General features: G+C 43.5%; 1 protein-coding gene across 9 annotated transcripts in view; it reads right to left on the reverse strand.

Annotated features, from left to right (window-relative positions):
* LOC118528358 (BEN domain-containing protein 7) overlaps positions 1 to 19,480 on the reverse strand; it is a 78,813-nt gene that overhangs the window by 41,310 nt on the left and 18,023 nt on the right. For 8 of the 9 annotated variants that reach the window (XM_078075167.1, XM_078075163.1, XM_078075160.1 and 5 more), the window contains 3 exons: positions 11,041 to 11,343; positions 8,402 to 8,524; positions 4,548 to 4,813 (listed from right to left, as the gene is read on the reverse strand). In XM_078075167.1, coding sequence (XP_077931293.1) covers positions 4,548 to 4,813; positions 8,402 to 8,524; positions 11,041 to 11,332 — 681 coding nt within the window. In that variant the 5' untranslated portion in view covers positions 11,333 to 11,343. The remainder of the gene's footprint in view (positions 1 to 4,547; positions 4,814 to 8,401; positions 8,525 to 11,040; positions 11,344 to 19,480) is intronic. The other variant, XM_078075165.1, reaches the window with a different exon arrangement.

A 19,480-nucleotide genomic window follows, 5' to 3' on the forward strand; every position in this document is an offset into this window, starting at 1 on the left:
TTGGGCTCCTGGTTTGGCTTCTGTGGAATTTAGGCTTGAATTTTATTTAATGTGCTAATTTAAAGTGGGTCAAATAATCTTGCCCCAAAGTAGAAATATTTCTGGCCACTCTATTTTTGTAAACACTATTTATTCATGTGTATTTGTTCATTCATATGTACACTTCAGTTTATTTAACATTGAGATTTGTCCCTATAAGGTACTTAGCTAGGACTGCTACAGTTTAAAAAAGAACCAATATTTATTGAGTGTTTAAAATGTACCAGGGGGGCGCCTGGGTGGCTCAGTCGTTAAGCGTCTGCCTTCGGCTCAGGTCATGATCCCAGGGTCCTGGGATCGAGCCCCGCATCGGGCTCCCTGCTCCTCGGGAAGCCTGCTTCTCCCTCTCCCACTCCCCCTGCTTGTGTTCCCTCTCTCGCTGTGTCTCTCTCTGTCAAATAAATAAATCTTAAAAAAAAATAGATAAATAAATAGAATGCACCAGGAGCTATTCTAAGTGCTTCATGTAGATTACTTCATTTAACTCTTCCGCAGGCCAGTTCTAGGAGGTCAGCATTACTGTTATTCCCATTTTATGGACAGAAAACTGAGGCAAGGGGTTACCCAGCTGAGCTTCTCACCCAGGCAGCCTGATTTCAGAGCCTGCACATTTAACCATTCACTTCTCTCCTAGAACCTTCCAAGTAAACAGAGTAAACTGCCTTAGTCCAACCTTTCGGTTCTCCTCATACAACGATCATCCTGTGACTGGTTACTGAGCGTGGCTCATGTACAGGAACGGAGCTAGAACGGACGCCCAAGTGTGTCACTCGGTGGATAAGGGCAACTGCAGACCTGGGTGTGAGAATCAGCTCTACCTTTCTGGCTGTGAACCTGAGCAGGCTACGTAAGCCGTTTATGCCACAGTGTCCTCATCTACGAGGACAGTAATGACACCTCAGAGAGTGAGGATGATAGCAATATAAAATTATGGAGCAGAGTGTGGCACACAAATACCACTATTTTCATATAGCCCCTGCTCTGGAGAAACTGGCATTCCTTCCTGGAAGGAAGAAAATCATATAAATAATTACAGACAAGTATAGAAAGTTCTATAAAAGACAGTTATGTTGGGAGCACCTTGGGCGCTCAGTCGGTTGAGCGTCCGACCCTTGGTCTCGGCTCAGGTCATGATCTCAGGGTCGTGAGATTGAGCCCCACGTTGGGCTCTGCGCTCAGTGGGGAGTCTACTTGAGATTCTCTCCCTCTCTCTCCCTGTGCCCTGCCCCCCACTCCCATGCAAGCACATGTGCTCTCTCTCTCAAATAAATAAATCTTAAAAAAAAAAAAAGAATTACGTTGGAGCCTGGGGGGCAGGGGTACTGAGAGAGGTAATGAGGAGAGAATGAGGAAATGGGGAGTTAAGGTGAAGAGAGGTTTCTAATTAAAGCTGAGCCCTAGACCTAAAGTTTCAAAAGTTTATTTTGTATATTGTGCTTCATGCAAATGCAGACGCTTTGTCATCTGCAGACTCAATCACATTTATTGAGTACCTTTTATGTGCCAGGCACTGCAGGAGGACAGTCTCACCTGCTCTCTATCATTTAGTGTTTACAACACTCTGAGGGTCAGTGCAATTGGTTTTGACGAGAGCGCAGTATTTTTCCACATCTGAGTAGGGGTAATCATTGTCGCTCAGATGACAGGTGGTCTCCCTGCAAGGCCCTGCATGGCCCCTAGACAAATCTGTATTCGGGTGACCCTAAAAGTCACGGTGCAAAACAAAGACTTAATACACTGTGAATTAGAAGAAATTAATGTGAATTTTTACACCTGACAAAGCATAGGTTTTACATGTCTTTTTCTCATTGCTTCTAGCTCTGATCTCTCTCGCCCTCCAAACATCTAAGGACCATTTTGCGATCCTAAACTTACTTGTGCTTCCCATCCGGAACTGAAGGCCTGCTTCTGCCCTTGCTTCGCCCCCGCAGTTAACCGAGCACCTAACCTGGTTTTCCAAGAGAGAAATGTGGGGGGTTGCTTTCGACTGAGCCACCAAGTCCTCTGTGTGGGCACTTCCTAAATGGCTCCTTTCTCTTTCTGCAGGCTCACTGCTCGTGTAGACCCTCCCACACCCGACCGACTGTAACTGTCTTCCTCCTGGTCTCTTTGTCTCTACTTTCTTCTCTCCATCTCTCTACCAGCCACAAGGCAATGCCACTTGCCACTCTGTTAAGACACAAGTATGATCATTCCTCTACTTCAAACTTGCAATGGCTCCCTAGTGTCCACAGATGAAGGTCAAGGGCATCAGCTCGGCATATTTGGGCTTTCATTACCTGGCCCCATCCTACCTTTGTATCATCATCAGCTACCAATGCTGGCCAGACGGCTGTTCCAGCGGCCTTGGACCACTTGCCCAGTCCTACAGCTTTGGACCTAATCCTCCCAATGCTGGGTACTTCCCAGGGCCCATCTTCAAATACACAAGTGCAGAATTCCCATCCACTTATATGTATCCAGTTATATTACGTTTTCTCAAATCCATTTTATAGAACAATTCCTACAAGATTATTATAATATTTCCTGTTTTCTCCTCTGGACTTCCACCAAATTTTAAAAGGACTGTGGCTAAGAAATAATAAAGAATAGAAGGGCACCTAAATTTGGATGCCTTTGCACTGACGGTTCCATCACCTAAGGGAGTCAGTCCACACACCCCTCCTTCCCTGCCCAGGGACCTTGGAAGCGGGCTCATTAATGCCAGTGAGCACTACGTGTGGACACAACTGCCTCACCCAACGAAGGGGTTCATTGCACAGCCCTCTAGGTGCGGTTACAGTTTCTGTTGAACAGGTGAATCAAATGGCGTATCAGCTGGATAAGGTAAAGATAATTATCTTTATTTTTTGCTTTTAGAAGCACGTTATTCTTCCGTCAAAGATAATCAGCACCTAATTGAGTTTTCATGGACAATTCTGAATGTGCTTTGTTACATTTAACAGCTCTTGTTAGCAAAAATAATCACGAATAAAAAGCAATTTATTTTTATTTGGCATATAAACAAAATTATAATGCTGATATCAGTAAAATTCTATTCTATTAATGTACATAAGGCCTTTATCAGATCTTCCTCAGTTTATCTCTGAAGTATATTTGGAGTTTAAAAATAAAGGAGAAAGTTATTAGCACTAGAGTGACCCATTTAGGAGATGATTTACACAATTCAAATGATTGCTCCTGATACATTAATGTCTATCAGAAAAGAACCCTTAGAAAGTTCAAGAAAAATATAAAAGTATTATGAAAACTGCTTAAGATTGAATGTACTTTGTGTTGTGGAATAATTCACCTCTGTTTCCAAATATGTGATCTACCTGGGTTTTGAAACCAGGGCCTTAGTTGCAATAAGCATATGATGTAATCAAGTCAGCGGACTGGCCTGGGGTAGAACATTATCATCATTAATGATTTTTTTAAAATTAAGTTTTGAGTCGAGAAGAACTGCTTCATAATTTTAGCATGTGTTCAAAGGTAAAAAAAACCAAGAAAACCCTTTCACACTAAGGACTGGATAAAAGTTCAAATGACTTTCTAGCCTAAAAATGTCGCCTCCCTTTGGTAAAGACCCAACATGGATACATGCTAGCAAACTGCCTTTCTGCAATTTGAAAGGGAACACTTTTTTTAAAAAATAGCAATTATTTTTTATTTAAAGTTTAAAAGGTAGGGCCAAACTCCAATCCCATATAGGCCTGTGGGTGTTCTCAGCAGGATTCTCATCCTATGCAAACTGATAATAATAGATCACTCACTCCTGTTTATTTTAAGAACTCCCCCAACAAGAGGGGTTCGCATCAATGTACTTAGATAAAGATATTGTAAATAGAGTACGCAGTTACAAAGATAGCATATTCTTAAAGACATCAGTTTATAGTCATATGGCTATAAAATGGCTAGTTGGATGGGTATCTTAGATGTCATCCAACATCTGGGACTGCACCAACTTTCTAGCTATGATATTAAAATAGAAAAACCGTTGCAGAGCATTAACCTATCATTACACAGAGTAAGTGGCATGGCACTGCAACCTAATTGCAGTGTGGCTTGCATCTATAAAACAGAATTAGCACTACTGCTCTTTTTTTATTATTAGTTTGTGTTTCTAGAAAGTGTGACCTTATCTGTAAGGTTCTGTTCATTTATGCCCATTTACAAAGGATTTAATTACGTTCTTTTAGCTCTCTACACTGAGGAAATTGAAAATGGCCACTTCAGAATTAAAACTGTTAAAGAAATTAGTGAGCAGATTATTTACTCCATCACCCTTCTTCGTGCAGGGATAAAGAATGGAGGCACGTTCAAATAAAGAAGGTAGAAGATTTTGGGAAGTGAAAATTCTAGGCAAGGAAATTATTAATGGTCTTCCTTTCCTCATTCTCACATGTCTTTTGCAAGTTCCCCTAGTGTTCGTGGGAGGAACGAACTAAGGGGAAAGTGTATTAGTGCTATAAAATTCCTGCAAGTGACATCAGTTTTGTGTCAGTAGCCAGAGAACATGGACTTACATCGGAGGCAGGCGACTCCAGGACGATGCCAAATCCCAGCACGTGGTTCTCCCCGGCCGAGGGGGCCTCGGCCGCCTGGGAGCCAGGCTGCTCTGAGGCCCCGGCTGTCTTCTTCTCCGTTTCTAACACGCCAGGCTTCTGCCTCACAGTCAGAGGTTCAACAGTCTTTGGGGGCACTTTTTTCTTTTTATTTCTCTTGCGTGAGACAGCAGTTCGCTGGGAGCATATAAGGGAAATCGGGGGTTGTTGTCTGTTTGGGGTTCCAACTGTGAAAAATGAACAAAAATAGGGTACAGGCACCTGAGTCTTACTTGGGAGAAGTTATCACCCGTCCATCTACACGTTCCACAAGCTGAGACTGAAATGGGGTTCAGTCAAGGAAGGAGACCAAAGTCAATCTCCCGTGGGACCTGTAGGACACCAATGTCGTCTCTGGAGTGCTTTCGAGTTCTACATGCAGAAGAGCAACCCAGACAAAACTCTGTGCCCGATGCTGGTAAATCATCACACTTACTGCTACCACTGGGTTCTGTGGAAGAAAGCAATTTTGAGCCACAGAAGAACATCTGAGGGTCTTCTTACAAGTCGCAGGACATTTTTATATAAATGGGAACTCGGAACTTAAGTTCAGGTGTAGCTGTCCGTGCTTCCTGGTAAGCCAAACTCAGGAATATTCTAATCATCCTTTTTTTTTTTTTTTTTTGGTTTTATGTTTTTAATTTAATTTGTATTTTTATCAAACCAGTATAAATGAATGGTTAAAAAGACAGAACAAAACATATAATGAAAACAGCAGCGTTCTGTGTCATATTTTCTTACACCTGATTCTTATCCACTATTCCTCATTATCTAATCATCCTTTGAGGGTAAGCTGATCAGCTGCTAGCAAGCTACAGGCACCAAAATGGACTAAGACTGAGCAATGATGATCATTTTTTAAAGAATGAGTCTGGAATGATAGCACACCCGTGGGCAAAGCCTGCTGCTCATTTATCAGGGCCAGTTACTTCTTCCTCACAAACCCATATTGTCCACACACAAACCATCTCTGCAGCACTGCACTCAGTACTGCATTCTGACCAGGCTGTCCTCCATACCTTGGTTTTAGGTAGCTGAAAAATAGGAATGACATAGTTCTGTGCAAGTCAAGAAGACCAGCAAAATCTGGAAACAGGTGGAGTTCCAAAGATGAAAAGCACTGAACAAAGACCAAGTATCAGTACTGCATCTACACTTAAGGAAATCAAGGATAGTAAGTATAGTTTTCACAGATGTACTTTGGCAAGTCATGTTTGTTAACCATTTAGAAATATTCTGATGGAAAGTGTTAGAGAAAAATATGGCATCATTATTTAAATCTTCATGTATCAATATGGCTTACTAAATATGATCATTGGATATGCCTGCTTTTTTATAGAAAGAAGCCAAATGAAAACTAAAGATCTTTAAATGCATATAAATATGGATCATTTCCTATCAGTTTGCAAATAAAGGCTATTTATACTTTGAACTTGGTATTTGCATCTCTAGACTGGCAAGAAATTTACAAGTATTAGAAACGAACTACTTGGGGCGCCTGGCTGGCTCAGCTGGAGGAGCATGTGACTCTTGATCTTGGGGTTGTACATTCGAGCCCCACGTTGGGTGCAGAGATTACTTAAAAAAAAAAAAGAAAACAACTCCTTGCACTGCATAGGAGCACTGAAAAGGTTTTTAACCACCTGTGCAGTACTAGTCTAGTTTATTGGTGCTTGACCTTGGCTGCACGTTAGAATCACCCGGGAGCTTTAAAAAAAAGAAAAGTCTGTGCCTCAGCCTTACCCCAGACTAACTGAATTGGAATTTGTAGGGGTGGTGCCCAGGCACTGAGATCTTTTTCAAAGCTCCTCAAGTGATTCCAGTGTACAAGCCTGAGTGGAGAATTTTTCTTCTCTGGATTTTCACACAAGGCCAGGTCTCCACGCCCGAAGTCAAACAGACAAGGGAAGCAGTTTTCAATGGTCTAGGACTCACGCCTCTCCAAGCTTCGCTATTCTAAAGTAAAAGTGAAAATGCTTTGGGTTTAAAGAACACAGGGACTATCTGACTTTTTCTCCTCCATTGGCAAGTCTAGACACAGCAGTCCTCTCTTGCTTCCAGATCTTAGGGCTTCATCGTATTCCTTGTCTTCTTCCTCAAGTAAAGGTGAAACTTTCTAAATATAATTTAAATCTACATGTTATAGGCAATAAGCCTTAAGTCAATCTACCCACACAACACAGATTCTTAAGTTTAAGGAAATTAAAGAAGAGTAATTTTTTTGGTTTATCCTTTCTGCTCTCCTACAAACTCTGGAATCATTTACCGCCCTAATCTGCAAAGGTTCAGAAAAGAAAACACGGTGACAAAGTGGCATTTACTTAATAGATTCCAAAAGGGCTTCAGTCAAAGATTTAAATGGTTGCAATTTGTAGTTTGCCATTTCGGTAGTAAGGAGCTTAAGTAACAAAATAAATCATTAGAATTTCATATGCATATTTTCTTAAGTGCTAACAAATTCTTCCTCCAGGAAAAGAATCTGTACATCATGAAGGAGACTTTCTTTCTGTGCTCCTCATTTAAGAGATGTTAACTTTTGCCAGGTCAATAAGAACATGGGTTGTTGTGGTGGAACAAGATGAGTGAACGCTTACTGGCCTCACCAAAATGCTTATTGTTTCCTTGGGCTAAAACCAAATTCAGCACATACAATTAGATGTTGCTTTTCAGAGGGCCTTTTGTTCACCTTCCTTTCCTGCGCTCTTGGGTGATGGTGTGTTTACGTATTAAGCTTTTTATATCAAAACCACATCACTGTATATTACAATTTTGCTAGAATTCACTAAATGGCACCAAGTACGATTTCTGAACGATGACCTTCCTGAATCTCTTTACAGTGCAGGGATGGGAATGCTGGCCACATATGACTATGCTATTTCCTGCTCAAGGAGCAGTCTCCCCTCACCAGAGGAGGCCTTAATGAAATGATTTATTATTTTCTGGATCTGTGACCAAAAAGTTGCATTTTTGAGTTGAGATTAGACACCACACTCGCTGTGGTGGTGACCCAGACTTCTATGAACCCGCTCCTGGTCTTTAGAACAACACTAACGAAATAGTTTCTGCCTGTATCATGCTTTACAGAGTTCATTTACATTTACTAACTCATTCTATTTTGAAAACCATCCTGTGAGTTAGATATTAATGCTCCAGCTCCAGATGAGAAATCTGAGCACAGAGAAGTCACACAGCCTCATGAGGACAACAGGGACGCTGACCCCAACCTGCAGACTCACGGCTCTTCCATCCTTCCACTTGACTAACACGAGTGAGAACAAAAGAGGCGTCATGTAACTAAGGAAGACAGGACACGAGGTGTCTTCGGGCTTCTATATGCTGAATATTAGGGAGACAAGCCGCAAGCAGGGCCTAAGAGGCAGCACCTCATGTGCTTACGCTCTTGAAAGTCTCCGCCAGGACAGCCCACGCTCCCGAGAGGGCCCTGCAACACCTGTACGACAATGCGCGGCTTCCCTACTGTCACGCTGCGCCCCACAAGGGGCAGGGACGGGCGTAGGGGTTGTTGACATGCAGGCAGCCCCCAAATGGAGCACCTCGGGAGGTAAGAGGAGTCAGCCACACTTCTGTGGCTCGCGCACACGAGTGTATGAGTAGTAGTATCAGCAATGAGAAACCTGTTAGATTTGCTAAAGGAAAAACGTGTTGAAAAAGCACAGCGAGACAGCAAGGTGAGAAGAACCAAATACCAAGAGCACAATAAACGGCCCAACTGAAGAGGTCAAAGGCATTAAAAGTCAGGGGCCTGGGGTCAGTACCTGCTTGAATTTGCATTAATTTCCGCATGGTCCTGAGTTCTTGGAGGATGGCTTGCAACGTTGACTGGCAGTTGCAAGTACAGCAGTTGGATCCAACGGACGAATTCACGGTGGGAAGTTCTCCTAAGCATCAAAGAAAAGAATGGCACACTCCAAATGTCAACAACAAAATTATAAAGGGGGTGGGGGGGAAAGGAAGGTATCCTGATAGCATTTTGAAGCACGTGCGGTTATTATGAAACAGTGCCTAAGGAAAATGTACCCGATATCTGTTAGCACCTGAATGTCGGGGGCCGACTTGATCTAATTATCCAGGCTTCTGCGCCGTAAGGTGCGTGCGTCTCGCGGGACGCTGGATCCCGCACGGACGTGTGCCCACGCTCGCGGTCACGGCAGGCCTCCCTAGTGTCACACCAGTGCATCTCAGGTGACAGCACCATAAAAATTCACTAGAAACATACACTCTGTTGCAGAAAAACACGAACTCTGAGAAGAACGGCCTTCTAGAAAAACCCGGTAGCTGCACGTTCTAAAATCTCACGTTAAAAATCAAATGTGTCTAACTATTAAAAAAATAGTTTTTCTAGTATTTCCCCAAATTTAGAACTGTCAAGACATTAAAACTTTTAGAACACTCTGGGAGTGGGACGTCTGGGGTGGGGAAGAGCCGGGGGGGCAGAGTGTACATGGGAGGCTATATTCGGTGCTGGCTTTTCTCCACCTTAGTGAAGGAGACCCTCACACCTCTTTTCCCCCTCCCCATGTCTTACGTTTCCCTCGCTTTAGCCTCCTTATCTCTGTTTCAATTTAGTATCTTTTCCTTAGTAAAACCATCCTATTAAACATAGGTTGTCCCCTTGTCCTTGGGATACAGTGGAACATTTGGAAAATCCCTCTCCCTGCAGCGTTCCCTCTGGTGTCTGTGTCCAACCCGACCACTGGGAACTGGAATGTGCTGTCACTCAGGGTGTCCCCAGGCACAAGGGGAAAGTTTGAAGGCATGGATCCAATTGCATCTTTTGTTATACATTAAGTGTAATTTTAATTCCACAGTATGCATTGTTTGTGGATACTATAAAAAACTTCACCACGGCAAAATCACAAAATACGTACGGACAACTTAATGCTTGGAGTAGCGTAATTATTTACACTCAAAGTTGCAGCAAACTGAGATGTTACAACTTTTAAAACTGCAAATAATTTCAATGAAATTCGGAGTAGTCACAGTTGTATATGATGAATTTCTACTGAAAATAAGCAAACAATAAACACAAAAAATCTGTTTCAAACCAATATGGGGGAATTTATGTTTGTAACTTTTAACGTTAATAACATTTTCCCAAGTAAATCCACCATCCTTGTTGCATCCTGGAAAACAGAATGCTCTTCACCCAAAACTTATTGATGTGGGGTGAATTAACTTCATACACACCTGAGGGTGTCCTATTTCTCTTACCGTTTCTTCCATGGCAGTCGAATTAGGAGGGCCTTAAAGAATATTCCTAGTCACTATTGTAAGTACTGTCTTTGTCATTTTTAGAGGACAAAACCAACCCTTTCCAACTTGTTATAAATCATTTTCTAATTTTAAGGAGAACTGACTTCTCATTTTTATGGAGGAGTCTTTAAAGAGCCATGTCCCCCTAACCTGGAAGCATGCCAGCACATGAATGTGATCTGGCTTATGCAATATTGAGAGAAAGAGAAGACTCCCGTACGTCTCTTGGGGTCCCTCCTGTCTCATCAGCAGTGTCTCAGGATGGCTTTTCATGCCTCTGAACTGGTTACTGCAAATTGTGTTTAAAAAAAAATCAAAACAGTTCTCTTCTTCTTGAAGGAATAATGAATGGAAAAAGAAAATCCTTAACTTTTCAAGGAAACTGAAAATGCAGTCTTGCTTTTTCTTGTTCTCTTTCTGAAAACTACAGATCTCCACATCCATATAAAATTTATGGGACAACTAACATCCAAGGTTCCTGGATGGTAAGTTAACATGTCCAGAAAAAAATTATCAATTTTTTTTTAAGCTTTGAAAAAAAAAATTACCTTTTAATTTTTTTTTCTGAACAGTTAGGAATTTAAATTAAGGAAATTTTACTCTAAAGGGATAATTTTCAGCCCTAATGAAGGAAGCCCTACAACAAGGATCATCTGCTGCAGTTACTGGAATGTGCCATAAAAGCAAAGGTGTCACTAGGATGCTGGGATATGTGTCTCCCCACCCTGCCCCCCGTTCACCACAACCCTTGTGATCATGAAGAAAAGCAAAAAAGTAAGCAAGAGGATGTATTAATGATACACATATGACCAGAAGCTCCCTTTGATGACAAATCTTCTGCCCTAATGTTCAGTCTCTTGTGACAAAAGTATCGGTGTGTTGGCAAATGATAGCTTTCACTTTCTAAAGGGCTAAAATCCCTCTAAGAAATCGTTATTTCTAATATAGAGCCTTAGTCTTGCTTCTCAATTCTGGTTTTTATACTCTTTGTGTTACTCAGCCAAGGCAGGGGACTAGGGGAGGGTTTAATGTTTGGGTTTGAACTCAAAACCATGGTGAACACTTAGAAGTAGAACACATTTGGACACCCCCCCCCACCACCACCCCCACGAGCATTCTCAATGTCTCATCATGACCATACCGTTGGAGCTCCCAGTGCTGTGGGGCTGACTCTGGAAGGTTCTAGAGCGGGTGCCATACTGCCCTGAGAACTGCCCGCTGGGGGGTGGTAACTCATTCCACGCACCACGTGAAGAAGGGTGGAGGCTCTGTGGGGCCTCAGCAGAGGAGTTCAAACGTGGAGGCCAGACTGAATCCAAATCCTGGGGTTCTTCCTTTAATTTTTCTCCTTCTTTGCCCACACGCTGATAGATCCTCCCAGTGCTGTCATTCAGTAATCTTCTCATTCCTGTGATTTGTTTTTTAATTTCCATGCTTTCATCTCCTAATGGAAACAGGGCCAAAGAGATCACTGTGCATGAGCAGAAGAAAAAATAATCCTCCGCCAAAAAACACACCCCTTCTTTGGAAATGGGAAAGATTCCTGAGTCCAAATGCAAGCTTTCAGAAACTTAAGTAATCTATAAAAATTAAAGGCAAGAAAACTGGCTATGGTCTGAAGAAACCCATCATATTCCTGGTGCATCTCATTTTAACTTTCTTTCTGGCTAAATTCTCTTAGGATAAAAGAACTTTTCTGAGCGGGTTTCATCTCTTAAGGTGTGAAGAACACACCTTAAATTCCCTCTGAGTGAGGGTGTCCTAAGAAAATGAGCTGAGGCAAAAGACCCCCCATGATGGGACTACAGGGCCGAAAGCCTGGGCTTGGATCTGCCGCAGACGTTCACTTGGGAGGGACGTGGAGGCCAGCCGGCCTGCTCACCAACCTGGCCGGCAGATGCAAGTACCAGGAAGAACATGTGGCACGGGTGGGATGCAGAGCTTTCTGAGGATGGGCTGCTGGCACAGGAGGCACCGACTTCAGCAATGACAGTGTAGGAGCAGAGAGACATCCAAGGCGGTGGAGGAGAGGGCTTTGTCTTTCTCCAGCCTTGACTCACGGGGGAGATGTCCCTGCAACTATGCATCCCTGGAACTGCCCAGACCAAAGCCACTGCCATCTCCACCTTGTAACTACGTGCCTTCTTTTTTTTTTTCAATTATGGTTAAAAAACACGTAACATAAAATTTACCATCTTAATCATTTTTTTAAAAAGGTTTATTTGAGAGAGAGAGTGCATGCACACACACACTTGAACAAGTGGGGGGAGGGGCAGAGGGAGAGAATCTTCAAGCAGACTCCCCACTGAGCGGGCAGCCCGATGAAGGGCTTGATCTCACGACCCTGAGATCATGACCTGAACCAAAACCAAGAGTTAGACGCTTAACCAACTGAGCCACTAGGCACCTCACCATCTTAATCATTTTTAAGTGCACAGTTCAGTTAATGATATTTGCATTGTTGTGCAACAGATCTCCAGAACCTTTACAATGACTTTAAGATTCCTTTTCCCTAAGGGGATTTTGTTTTTGAACTAAAGTATCTCTGTACTGCACTGGGAGTACTTAATAAATATTACTTAAAGAAAACTCTAAAATTATACAGATATAAAATATTTTCCATAAATAATAACATTAGAGGATGCTATTAGGAGCTATTTTGAACATCCTATCTTTTTACACTATGCGTCAGCTGGTGTCTTCCCAAAGATTGAGAGGAGTGGATTTTTTTTCCTCTAACCTGGGTGTTAAAGGGAAAGTGTTATGCCAGAATTTTTTTCTCTCTAATCTGGGTGTTAAAATAAAAGACTCACGCAGTCACACCATTAAATGCTTGAAATTTAAACTATGATAAAAAGAAAAGGCCTACAGAAAGTATCTATCAGGAAAAGCACAGCTCCTGCAAATAAATACAGCACATTTAATATAATGATGTTTTAATGCACTTAGCATTGTACAAAGCCAGATTTCTCTGTAGAATTGGTAACTGTATAATGAATCTAGGTATTTTGTGTTGCCCAGCTAGATATTTAGCTAATTAATACACGGATATATTATTGAAGATAAGGAAACTTTTATATACTGCTTTGAAATAAGTATCTCCAATTTTTAAAAAGGTAATAAAAATATTACTTCTGCCTTTAATATCTCACACGGGTGAACACAAATGACACAGATTTCCAACTTTACAATATTGTTATATGTTGGTATCTGCCTGAGAGGAGAAATATTTTCATTCGTAATGAAACTATTTTTACATCAAACACCTGTGAAAATGACAACACAGATACAGTAAGTGATAGTCCAGATTTTATGAGAATGAATGACTAAGCACGATTTAAATAACGCAGAGCCAGCAAAATCGACGACCTCCTCAGGAGGTCTATGGCACGGGCTGTGTCTGGAAGCGCTCGGGGAGGGATCCCGAAGGCAAGCTGCACGCAAATGTGCTGTCAGTTTCAGCACCCAAACACACACTTTCCCGGCTGGGGAACAGCCCAGTCTGGGCAAGAAGCTTCTTTCCTGTGGGGTTTTCATCCTCCATGTTCTCCCTGCGGGAAGCTGTGCACGCATCAGAGGCTGCAGCGCGCTGATCTCAGCGGGCACGGCTGGTGGCTGCCACATCCCCTCCACCGGGCGCCCGCTCGGCCGCCTTCAGCCTGCTTCTCCAGCCAGTGCCAACCCACTTCTCCACACGGACCCTGACACCTCCAGCTAAAGGCTCCCCCTCTGCTCTGGAGATCGAGCTCTACGATAAAGGGCTGTCTTCAGGGGGAGAGAAAGAAAGTCACAGGATTCGGGAACCTGCTAAAAGCAAATGTGCTTTGTCACGACCTGAGTCTCTTAGTTCTGAAAATTACCAGAATGAATAGGCCACTTGAGTTTCACATGCTTTCTACGTTTGTGTGGAGGACCAGCATCTGACCTGAGTCCAGAAGAGGAGGTGAGAGTATAAAGGGAGCCTCTGGTTGGGGGTCATCCCAGCAATGTTTAGAAACATTTCTTCCAAAGTCAAAACAAAAACCCACCAAACTACAACAAATGAGGAACCGGTGGGGCCCAAGGAAGGAGGATAGCCGGGGCCACGGCAGCCCCGACGGGCTTCACTCAGGAGACCATGCACAGTCTATCTGCCTGCGAGGGATCTCAAAGGACAGAAGACAGAGAACTGCAGAAGTCAGAGCTGTAGGAGTCAATGAGGGGAAATCAAAGGGCAAGGCTGAGGAAGGCTGATCTCAGAAAGCTCCTTAGAAGAGACAGGCCGGGCGTCCCTAGATGACAACCAGGGATGCGTGCAAATGGTGTCGGGGTAACTGAACTTGTCCTTCCTTTGGCCAGAGAAGCCGGGGGCAGCCCTGAAAATGCCACCTGGGAAGAAGTCCTGGAGCCCCGCTACACATGCAGGCGATGGGGGTCTTGGGCAGAGGGAGGGGAAACGCTGTCTTGCCCGGTGGGGGCAGAGGGGACAGAGCGTCAGAAATGAGAGCTGGAGACCAAAAGCAGGGATTACAAAAGCATCCAAATGAACAGACATAAACTGGGATGGAGTGGGTGCTGAACGCAGCAAGCAGGGTGAGCGGGGGAGGGTGGGCGGAGGCTAGGCCAGCAGGTGCTGGTGTGGTTCAGTGGACAGGCCCGCACTGGACCCCCTTCCCAACTGTGCTAACGTCCAACTCCCAGACTTCAGCTTCCTGAATCATACACTGAAGGTCTGAGCCAGGGGCACACAGACGCAGCTGCAGAGGGATGCTGGTTTACAAGAGGTTAACAGAGTGAAAGTCACAGGTATCCTTCTCAGAAAAAGTGGGCTTAATCTGTCCTCCCAGGGGAGCCCATTGTTTTTTGTTCTTTTGTTTCTTTTAATTGAAGGGACACAAGTTCTTTGACTTAAAAAGAAATGGTGAAAAGTGTGTAAGAGATTGAGATGGGAAGAGTTAGTTGACTTCTACTTGTCTTTCCAGTTGGGATCAATGTCTTCGCCATGTTTAATGCCAGGAAGAGGAAGCTCCACAAGCATGATTCCATATGGAAATGTGTGCACTTTCCTCATTTCTTTCCAAATCTATCTATGTCTTTACTTACACTCAACTCCAAGAGGCTGAATCTTTTTAGGAAAGACAAAAAGAAATCTTACTAAAAGGTAAAACAACCTTAACTGAAATCCTTTTGAGAGTTTGGACAAGGTCTAAAAAAAACCGCAGAATGAAATCTAACTTTGGCTAAATTTCCAGACTCTACCAGATCACTTTTTTTTACATAAACAATATACAGGTATATAATAATAACTATTATACATATGATGGTTATGCATAATAATACATACAAAGTCTTGCAACACAGAAGTAAGTCATCATACATGATCTCTCTTAACTTAGCCAGGAGAGAAGAATATGCTACACAGACCATGATTACTCATAGTCTGGGATGATAAAAGAAAAAGATGGTAACGTACAAACATATAGTGAGAGATCGTATGTAAACATCTTATGTCTATCTCTAAATGTCTTACTATGAAGATTCGTGAAGAACAGTCATCATATCTTTGCCCCACAAATGTTCTAATGTAGATGTATGGTAGGTATTCCATAAAACTTTCCTAAGTGGATGAAAGAAATGGCTTTTTGAAACCAGAATGAATCCAGTAGAATTAAATGTAATATTAACGTTATAAGCAAACAATATATTAATAGAGTGGAGTGAAAAAGTAGCAGAAATAAATTGCTCAACAAACATTATCAAGCACTTTCTGGGTCTCATCTGGTACCAATTAAAAGATAGCCCCTCTCCAAATCTCTTGACATTTTTTACCCAGATTGCTTTATACTGATTGTTGTTCTGAAAAATAGTCCTGATTTTTCCTGGCCTGTTGACCCCAACTCTGTTGACTGTGTGCCCCAGGACTTCAGTGAGCAAACTGTCCTACTATTTGCCGATGATTCTGCTTCCTGTTAGAGCTAAAGACCTTCCCTGACGGTCCTGCTTTCCTGAAGCCCCAGCATGAAAGTTGTTCACCTCCCATTGGGGCTGGGGATGGTGGCTCCCCAAAACATCACACTTCCGGCCCCAGGAGAAAGCTCAGTCTTGTCTGAGTTGATGCCCCAGAGCTATCGCCTCTTCCCCCTTCTTCCTCAATGGCAGTTCTGTGTGCCAGGGGTTCAAGCTCTCTAAGGGGAAGGACAGGTGATGAAGTTGAAATGTAGAGCGAGGTCATCCCATTAAGGGCAATACACGCCAGGCGAAGGAAGAATAATTTTACACTGGAGATACTGGGTTATTACTCCGGGTAATTTTAGATTCATATCTCTTTCAGTAGAAGGATAGTAAATAATCAGGTCTATCCTGTAGAAAAATAATTCTGGCAAAACTATGGGGAACGTGGCGTGGGGAGAGAAAACTAGTTACAGTGTCATTGCTGAAGGCTGAGTGAAGGACCTGACAGTCTGTGCCAGGACTTGGGGGGGGGGTGCAGCTGGAGAGAGACCCCGAAGAAGCTTCAGCAGATAGACCTGGTGCTGGGCTGGACATGGGGACGGTGGGGGTGGTGAAGGACGGGAACCCAGGAAAGAGAACGCCAAGGTTTCTAGCTTGGGTGACTGATGGATACTAACACCAGTCAGGGAATTAGAAAAAAAGGTTGCTGCGGAGTGAGGTCATAATGAGCCTAGTTCTGACAAAGAAAATTCCGTAATAAGCAGGCGACTGAGTGGGAATGCAGCCGCGTTCATGGCTGGGACATAGAGCCGACTCCAGAGCCATCCTGTTAGTAGTTGCTACCACTACCAGTAGTCACGGGCCCTCTGGACTGAGTAAGCCCCTGGGGTTCACTAACAATTCCAGGGGCGGAAGGGCACCTTATACAGAGATGCCAGGTTTCCCATCAATCTAGCGTGAAGACAGTGCAAAACCCCCATCTCAACAGGAAAAGAGCCATGAGCTCATCTGTTTCCAAGCTGGCAAAGTGGGTCACCCCATTCCTCCTGGGCTCCCTACCCCTGGGGCAAGCAGCGGTCACCTTGGTCAGAAGTGAGTCATCTGCAAGCCCTCGCTCCCCCCGCCCCCAACATCAAGCCCACCGCAGGGGTGCCACCACCCGTGGAAACACGCCTCACCTGGAGGACTGACAGAATCTTAAAGAACCGAGGGACACTTCCACCATATTCGGTATTGGTTGACCTTCGTTATACTATCATGTCCAGTTTTGTACTATTTTAAAGAGGTTGTTGAGAGTCTTTAGGAGGTCATGAAAAGCCAACAGGAAAGGTTAAAGGGACAAGGACAGGCTCCAGGAGTTGGGTGTCTCACTGAGAAATAAATGGTTATCAAGTGACTTGTCTTCGACTATACTATGGGTTGTTACAGGTAGGACGTTGTTCTTTATGACCAAAGGAGAAATGGATCGAACTGTAGCTTCCAGGCAGGAGGCTGGGCAACATATGGTCTTCAAGAGCTGACCCTTCCAGCTCATACACACCAACCACACAGCAAAGACGCATCTGAGAACATGTGCAGAAGGAGGGACAAGAATGCTTTTCTGTTTGGGATGATGAAAAAATTCTGGAAACTGATAGTGGTGGTGGTTGCACAACACTGAATATACTTAAAAAATAATGTTTTAAAACTCTTTGCATTTTTCAGGTAATGACATGTTAAAAGAGAAAAAAGTTGAGAGCATCAGTAAGAAATACTAAGATGACCCGGACTGATACTAAATTGTCCAACTCTCTCTTCTCAAACACCAGTAGAAGCAGCATAGAGCCATGCTGTAGAAAAGACTCACCCACAGCTGGTCAAATGACAGCAGTGAGAGAGAGAACAGGAAAAGGGGACAGGGTCCTTCCTGCCAATGCTACAGCTTTCTTCAGCACAGATCTCAACAAACGGGTCTCAGAGCAGAGGAATGTGAAGCAGACTCCGTGCTGTGGGGAGGCCTGAGGTCGACACCCTCAGTCCAAGCCCATCCTGACATGCAGATGCTATCAAGGTCCCCACCTGGCCACCCTCAGGGCTGAGAGCCATGTTGACAAGGGACAGACAAGACTGGGATTCTACCTCAGCAAAAATGGTCTGGAAAGCATTAGTTTGGAGAGCAATGGTTTCCAAGTGAGCCCTTCTCTCTGATGCAAACTTCAGTGGAACCCCAATAAATAAAGCAGAGTAAATCCTGCTTTAGAGAGCATGCCAGAACCCACATTCCTGGACCAGTCCCTGGAGTGCATTCAGGAACTCTGTGGGCACCACACAACAGAGTCTATATGCCACTGAGATGGAAGGAGGCAAAGAGCATCTACAGAATCATTTAATTGTTCAAATCAAGCACTATGGTAAGGAGTAGCCAACTGCGTGTGTGTTGGCACGTGTGCGAGGACCCTGTTAAACTGAAAGTTAGAAGTGCAAATAATGAAGCAGCTCAGTATATACATGGCATTTCCATTTAAAGGGCAACTAAGTTCCTTTCAAATCTATTTAGAGAATATCAGGTTCATTCATCCATTCAATAAATATTTACTGTACTACTACTAAATATGAGATACCGTGTGACTAAAAAAAGGAAAAGAAAAAAGATAGAAGCTCCAGTGGCTCCCCGTCAGGAGTGTGCAGTCCAGCAAGGGAGACACGTGAATGTACGAATGATTTTAAAAACACGATGCCCCTCTTCTAACGAATGGCAGGCTTACCCAGGATAAGCCACCTGAAGCCAGGGTGGGAGGCTGGAGCTCTTTTTACCTAAGACTGAGCATGTGAAGCCAGGACGGGTACCGAGAAAGAATGCCATGGATCCTAGATGGAAAACAGGCCTTCAAAGCAAAAAAGAATGAGATCTTGCCATTCACAACAACATGGATGGACCCAGAGGGTATCATGTTAAGTGAAATAAATCAGACGAAGAAAGATAGATACCATAGGTTTTCACTTATCTGTGGAATCTAAAAAACAAGACACCCAAACAAAACTGAAACATACTCTTAAACACGGAGAACTGGGGGTTGCCCAAGAGGAGAGGAGTAGGAGGATGAGCAAAATAGATAAAGGGGATTAAGAGGTACAAATGTCTAATTGTAAAATAAGTCAAGGGGATGAAAAGTATAGGGAATCTAGTCAATCATATTGTAATCACGTTGTATGGTGACAGATGGTGACTACAGTTACCACGGTGAGCACCGTGTAATGTATAGAATTGTCTGTTCGCGATGCTGTACACCTGAATCTACCATAATGTTGTATGTCAACTATACTTCAAAAAAATAAATAAAACCAATTGGACAGCTATAAAAAATGGGCTGTCATGCTACTTCTCAAATGTGTCCCTCAAAGAACACCTACAAAAGAGAATAAACACCTATATGAAGTTCGGGGGCAAAGTCCTAAAAGGGGAGTAAGGAATAATTTTATTTGGGGCGCCTGGGTGGCTCAGTTGTTAAGCGTCTGCCTTTGGCTCAGGTCATGATCCCAGGGTCCTGGGATCGAGCCCCATATCAGGCTCCCTGCTCGGCGGAGAGCCTGCTTCTCCCTCTCCCACTCCCCCTGCTTGTGTTCCCTCTCTCGCTCTCTCTGTCAAATAAATAAAATCTTAAAAAAAAAAA

The sequence above is a fragment of the Halichoerus grypus genome, chromosome 6, assembly GCF_964656455.1.
Source record: "Halichoerus grypus chromosome 6, mHalGry1.hap1.1, whole genome shotgun sequence".
Taxonomy (NCBI): Eukaryota; Metazoa; Chordata; class Mammalia; order Carnivora; family Phocidae; genus Halichoerus; species Halichoerus grypus.